Raw genomic sequence first — 7,470 nt, forward strand, 5'->3', positions numbered from 1 at the left:
ACCATGCTTGGCTTCATCTGATCTTTTATTTTATTTTATTTTGGTCTTTTTGAGACAGGGTCTCCCTGTAGCTCCAGCTGGCCTAGAACTCACTAGGTAGACCAGGCTGGCCTTGAACTCAGAGATCCTCCTGCCTCTGCCTCCCCAAGTAGTGGGATTAAAGGTATGAGCTACCACACTGTTTTAAAAACCAAAATTCAGGGCTACAGAGATGGGTCAGCAGTTAAGAGCACTTGCTGCTCTTGTAGAGGAACTGGGTTCAGTTCCCAGCATCCACACAGTTGCTCACTACTGTCCATAATTCCAGTTCCAGAGGATCCTTACTCCCTCTTTGGGCCTCCAGGGGCACCAGGCACGAATGCATGCCTATATAAATACACGCTGGCAAATAGTCATACACCATATATCTAAATAATTTTATTTTATTTGGGGCGGGGGGGTTGAGACAGGGTTGCACTATGTAGCCCTGGCTGGCCTGGCACTCACTAAGAAGACCAACTCTGGCCTCAGACTTACAGAAATTCACCTGCCTCTGCCCCGCCCCCTATGCTGGGATCAAAGACATCTGCCACCATGCCTGGTAAAATAAAAATTTTCAGCAAAAATCTAAAATCCCAAACCTCCAAATCAATAGTATATAAAAGATAACTGAAATAGAGCTTTCAATCCATGACCATTCTGCCCTGAACGCACCCAAAATCTCAATAAAACCTTAAGGCACAGAAAACTTATTCAAAAAGGTTATACCAGAAAATTTCCCAAATCTAGAGAAACAAGTATATAAGGTACTTCGAATCCCAAATAGACATGGAGAAGAAAAAAAAAAAAAAACCAGTTTCATAATTTACTGTGGTTACAATGGTATTAAGACAGAATGGGCTGGAGAGATGGCTCAGCGGTTAAAAACACTGACTGTTCTTGCAGAAGACCCAGGTTCAAATCCCAGCACCCACATGGCAGCTAACAACTATCCCTAACTCCAGTTCCAGGGGATCCGACAGCCTCTTCTGACCTCCATGGGCATTGCGCGACAGGGGTGCACTTACCTACATTCAGGCAATACACACATACACATAAAATTAAAAAAATGTTTTTTTTTAATTCAGAACAAAGGGAAGAATGTGGGTGCTCGCAAGAGAGAAGTGTCGTTATTTAAGGCCAGCACATCAGAATAACAACAAACTTATCAAGAGAAACTTTGAAACAAAATAACTACCAAGTGAGACTATATATCCATTAGGAGGCTAAGGCATCAGGATTGCTTCAAGTTCAAGGCCTGCTTGGACAACACACTAAATTCTAGATTTTGTTGTTGGTTGTTTGTTTTTAGAGACAGGGTCTCACTATGTAACCCTGGCTGGCCTGGAACTCACTTATGTAGACCAGGCTGGCCTCCAGACCAGGCAGAGATCCATATGCCTGCCTCTGCTCCTGAGTACTAGGATTAAAGGCATGCACCATCATGCCTGATTTAAGATTAAGTTTTTTCTAATTAATGTGTATATGTGCATGTGCCTGTGCAGATATGCCTGTATGAGTGTATGGGCACATGTGTTTGTGGTACCACAGGCCAGTTGAGGCAGGTTGAGGCAGGAAGATCACAAGATGAAGACCAACCTGGGCAACATAGCAAGTTCCAGATCAGACTGAACTACATACACAGCGAGGCTCTGTTTCAAAAACACAGGGCCTATCGATGTAGCTCAGTATTAGAGAACTTGTTCAACATGTACAATATGAACAATGCTTTGGATTTAATCCCCAGCATTCCACTCACCCATGAAAAAAATGAGATCAAGAGTAACAGGAACTATAAAACACACAGAGATTGTAAAAATGCTCTTCAGTGGTTAGTGGGTCACTTAAGAAATCAGGGAAGAAACTGGAAGAACTAGAATCAAATGAAAATGAAACGAAAGCTGCAGGTGTGGCTTCGGTTAGTGGAGCACTTGCCTAGTATGTATGAAGCCCTGGGTTTGATCCCCATCACCACATAAACCAGGCAAGGTGGCACAGGTTTGTGATTCCAGCATTGGGAAGTAGATGCAGGAGTATCAGATGCTCAAGAGTACCCTCAACTACAGAGAGTTTGAGGTCAGCCTGGGATACCCTGTCTCAAAAAACTAAATAAAAACACAATTTATTGTAAAGAGTGGTGACTCACCTGTAATCCCATACTTGGGATTACAAAGCAGAAGGATTGTCATGAGTTTGAGGTCAGCCTGGGCTGCATAAAGTGTTCTAGATCAGTCTGTGCTACAGAGAGAGAAAAAGGAGGGTATGAGGAGAAGGAGGAGGAGGAGGAACACAATTTACCAAAAACTTTTGGATATAAACAAAGGCAGCTCTTTTTTTTAAATTTTTGTTTTATGTGTATGTGTGTATTGCCTGCATATGTGTAAGTGCACCCATGCCATGCAATGCCCATGGAAGTCAGAAGAACATGTCGGATTCCCTGGGACTGGAGTTACAGATGGTTGTTAGCCGCCATGTGGGTGCTGGGAATCAAACCTGCATCCTGCAAGAACAGTCAGTGCTCTTAACCACTCAGCCATCTCTTCAGCCCAACAAAGGCAATTCTAAGAGAAAAGATTATGAAGGGTTTTTTTTGGGAGAGGGGGATAGTCTTTTTTGAGACTCCCAAGTGCTCCTCCCAAGTGCTGGGATTAAAGGCACATGCCACCTTTGATAGTGATTTTTTAATATAAAATTCATTTTAATCCCAGCACTCAGGTAGTAGAGGAAGGTGGATCTCTCTGAGTTTGAGGCCTGCCTGATCTGCACAGTGAGTTCCAGGCCATCTGGGGCTACAGGGAGACCCTGTCTCAAAAAACAAAAACAAAAAAATTTTAATTTAAATAACAAGTAATCCAATCGATAAATGGACAAATAAACAGATACTTTTTAAAGATATAAATGGCCAATAATCACACAAAAAAATGTTCAACATTCTTTGTCATGAGGAAAATGTAAATCAAAACTACATCAAGGTTCTATTTCACAGGCCGGCAAAATGATTCTATAGGTAAAGACGATTGTGCCAAGCCTGAGACCTGAGTTCAAGCCCCAAGATTCCTACATTAGAAGAAACTGACTCCCACAAGTTGTCCTCTGACCTCCACATACACACTGTGGCACGTCCCACATATACAAAAAAATTAATAAAATGTAATAAAATTTTTAAAGGTTTTCCATCTCACTCCAGTAAGAATGATTATCATCAAGAAAACAACAAATACTGGGAAGAATGAGAGGGAAAAAGAACCTGCATAAGCTGTTAATGAGCAGGTGAATTAGTCACAACACTGAAAATTAGGATTTCCTCAAAATATTAAAAATAGAACTACTAAATTATCTCATCAGACCACTCCTGGGTATTTACTCAGAGGAACCAAAGTAAGCATATATACTAGTAATACCTGTATACTCAGATTTATCACTATTCATAAAAGCCAATTTCATGACATCACTCTAGGTACCCCCCCCAAAATGTGGTATAGAAACACAATGGCGTTTTCCTCTTCCATAATGAAGAAACTGTGTCATTTGTAGAACAATGGATACAACGTGTCATTATCACAGCTACCAAAACTGAAGCCAAATTCAGAAAGACAAGTATCACTCACTTTCTCACATACGTGGAATTTATATTATATATATATGTACGTATATACATGTATCTATATCTACACACACATACACACACACACACACACACACACACACACACACACACACACAGTGGTGCACAAATGTAATCCTAACACTTGGGAGGTGGAGGAAGGAGGAATTCAAAGTTATCCTTGGCTACACAGCAGTTTGACACCAGCCTGGTCTACATGAGAACCTGTCTCAAAATGTGAATGAGGGACCAGAAAGATGGCTCAGCAGATACAGGGGCCCACACCAAGCCTCACCACCTGAGTTCAGTCCTAGGAACCCACATAGTGGAAGGAGAGCACTGACTCCCTCAATTTGTCCCTTGATGCTCACAAGCACGAGATAAACAAATAAAAATGTAATTAAAAAAAAAAAACTTGAATACTATAGAACAGAAGAGAACAGAATAACCACAGGAAAGCAGGAGGAATATTTATGAAGAACAAAACCAGAGGAGGGAAGTACAGGGGCAAAGAGCAATGAGGGGCTGAGGATGAGAAAATACATTATACACACCTACGAAATGTCATAAAACCCATAAATTCATATACACAAACTAAAAGCCAAAGATATGGCATTTACGAAATTTAGAGTTAACATTACTCTCAATAAAAGTCCAAAAGCTGCCGGGCGTGGTGGTGCACGCCTTTAGTCCCAGCACTGAGGAGGCAGAGTCACGCGGCTCTCTGTGAGTTTGAGGCCAGCCTGGTCTGCATAGTGAGTTTCTAGCCAGCTGGGGACTTCAGTTTTATCTCAAAAATACAAAGAAAAAAAAAATCCAAAAACTTTGCATTTGTGATCAGGAACAAAACAAAATATTAATTCAACCATGCTGTTCAATATTGTTCTAGAAGTTCTAGTCACAGATACTAAAGGAGAAAATAAAAACTATTCAAACTGCAATGCAAAGTAGAACTATTTATATTTGCAGGTGACATTATCTTGTAGTTTACAAATTGTAAAAAAGTCAAGCTGGGTGGCACACACCTTTAACAGAGACAGGCAGATCTCAGCCTAGTCTACACAGTGAGTTCTAGGTCATCTGGGCCTACGGGAGACCACCGCAAAAAGACCAAAAAAAAACAAAAAAAAAAAACAACAAAAAAAGAGTAGGGACTAGAGAGATGGCTCAGTGGTTAAGAGCAATGGCTATTCTTGCAGAGGACCTGGGTTCGATTCCCAGCACCCTCATGGTAGCTAACAACCGGCTGTAACTCCAGTTCCAGGGAATCTAATGCCCTCTTCTGACCTCCATTGGCATTGCAGGATACTGGTGCACTTACACACATGTAGGCAATATATTCACACACACAAAATATTTTTTAAAAATCACACAGGTGCATTCATATACATGGAGGCAATACACTAATATACATAAAATAAAAATAATAATAATTAAGCTAATAGAGCTAATAAATCCAATGATGCTGGAGGGTACAAGACTAACTCCCAAAATTAGCTATATTTCCATACTATTGAGTAATCCAAAAAGGAAATTAAGCAAACAAGTCTAGGGCTGGACAGATGGCTCAGTCATTTAAGAGCCTGTACTGCTCTTCCAGAGGACCCAAATTCAATTCCTAGCAACTATGTCAGGTGGCTCACAACTACCTGTAACTCCAGCTCCTAGGGAATCTGATGCCTTTGGCTTCCACAGGCACCTGCACTCACATGTACAAACCCTCACACAGACACACACCACACACACATACATATAAAATTTAAAATTTTTAAATTAAATTAAAAAATTATTAAATCCTCTGTTTAACAAGATTCAAAAGAATAAAATACCTATCAAACAATCAAAGGGTGAAAGACATATTACAGTGAAAAACCACAAAATAATATTAAAATAAATTTGATATAATTTAAATAAATGAAAAATGCCTCATGCTCAGGATGGAAAAGTTAACACTGAAAAGATAACATTCCCCAAACTGACCCCACTATTTAATCTCCATGAAAATTTCATGTTTTACATAAACAGATAAGCCGAACCTAAAAAATACTTCTTAGGAGGCTCTCAAATATCTAACTCCAGGCTGTCCTGCACCCATCAAACCAACTATGTAGCTGAGACTGGCCTTGAGGTCCTGCTCCTCATGCCTCGACTTCCAAAGCACTGGGATTACATGCAAGTGCCACTATGGCCACCCGACTCTATGCTGTTTCTACTAAGGGCAATTATAATGAACACAGTACCTTAATGTATGCACATATGGTAAATTACTAGGGACATTCTAAAAGCACTTTGTTTTCACTGAAAAATCAATATAGACATTTATATTTAAAAAAAAAAAAAGCCTTGTAACTATATACTAAATATTTCATGACAGCTAGAGAAAATTTTGATTTTTCTATTTTTAGTAGTAGATCTTGAGCAAGCTAGGCAACCTAAGACCCAACCTCAATCCCTGATTTAGAGAGAGGAATGGAGAGGAAGAAGTAGAAAGAGTAGGAGAGAGAGAAAGAGAAACAGAGAGAGAACAGTTTTGGGGGGTTTCTTTTCCAGTTTCTTGGGACAGAAGCTCACATAGCCCACGCTGGCCTTTTTCCTGGTATGTAGCCCAGGATGACTTCAACTTTCTGGCTTTCCTGTGTCTACTCCCCAAGTGCTGGAATTACAGATATGCACCACACCTAGCTTGCAACTATTTTTTTTTAAAGGAATGCTCCTTTGCTGAAGGTACTTGGGGACTTAACAGCCCAAATAGCCCCTTAGTCACATGGTATCTTTTATCACAGCTTCTTCTTTTAATTTAGAGTATGTGTAGCCATGTAGTAACAAATAATCAAGAACTTCAAATTTCTACTACTATGTTCCTTTAATAAATTGTTTCTCTTTAAAATAAATTTGATTCCTTATACCATAGCAAAAGAAAGTGACCATACCCAACATCTGTAAGGGGTGGTTTATCACGGCCTCTCTTATAACAGAGGAAAAGTTCTGGACTTTTTAGACTTCCATAGTTCAAGTTTGCTTGGAGTGCTGATGGAGTGGATTCGACACAGGTGTAACCTTCAGGTACTGTTTCCCCAGCCGACTTGATAATGATTGCAATGTCTGTAATTGGAGCTTTAGGTCCAGGTGATTTAGTGTCTAAACGATTTATTTCTTGATCCAAAAGAGTGGATGTATCAGTGAGACCTGCCACAACAAAGTAGTCTGTCACTCTTGGTCCTTTATCTTCGAGCATGGCTGCTGCTCTATTTCCTAAAAGAGAAGAAAAGACATCATATAATTCATCTTGACTAAAATTAAGATACCTCTGAGCTAGTAAACCAACTACCATACTTCTCAGATTTGTAATTGAACTTCATTCTGCAGAAGGCTTTTATCATCTTCTCAGCTTTTACACACACACAGTGTGTCAAGTTCATTTACAGCCCAACTATAACCATTTCAAGTACCTATGACTGTTATTTTAAGACTAATCAGCTGGGTGTGGTGGCCCATACCTGTAATCCCAACACCTGGAAGGCTAAGGCAGAAGGATTTTGAGTTTGAGGTCAGCCTGAACTACACAGTGAGATTCTGTCTCAAAAAATGGAAAAGGGCTGGCAAGATGGCTGAGCAGGTATAAGCACTTGTCTCCAAAGCCTGATGGCCCAAGTCTCATCCCTGGTACCCATGGTGGAAGGAGAGAACCAAGTCCTCAAGCTGCCTCTGATGTCCACACAAACTAGTGTGTATACATACATACATACACACACAAAAATACATAATTCTTAAAAAGATGTATCTTATTTTTAATGTGTGTGACAAAAAAAAAAAAAAAAAAAAGAAAACAAAACCAGGCCAGGCCTACT

At 40.0% G+C, this 7,470-nt stretch overlaps 1 protein-coding gene across 4 annotated transcripts in view; it reads right to left on the reverse strand.

Moving 5' to 3' along the window:
* Positions 1-7,470, reverse strand: part of Dennd4c (DENN domain containing 4C) — a 120,133-nt gene that overhangs the window by 99,558 nt on the left and 13,105 nt on the right. For 3 of the 4 annotated variants that reach the window (XM_008845535.2, XM_029569598.1, XM_029569599.1), the window contains one exon: positions 6,553-6,874. In XM_008845535.2, coding sequence (XP_008843757.1) covers positions 6,553-6,857 — 305 coding nt within the window. In that variant the 5' untranslated portion in view covers positions 6,858-6,874. Of the gene's footprint in view, positions 1-6,552; positions 6,875-7,470 lie in introns of those variants that run through there. The other variant, XM_029569600.1, reaches the window with a different exon arrangement.

Source organism: Nannospalax galili, unplaced genomic scaffold, assembly GCF_000622305.1.
Source record: "Nannospalax galili isolate Female #2095 unplaced genomic scaffold, S.galili_v1.0 scaffold1082, whole genome shotgun sequence".
Classification (NCBI taxonomy): Eukaryota; Metazoa; Chordata; class Mammalia; order Rodentia; family Spalacidae; genus Nannospalax; species Nannospalax galili.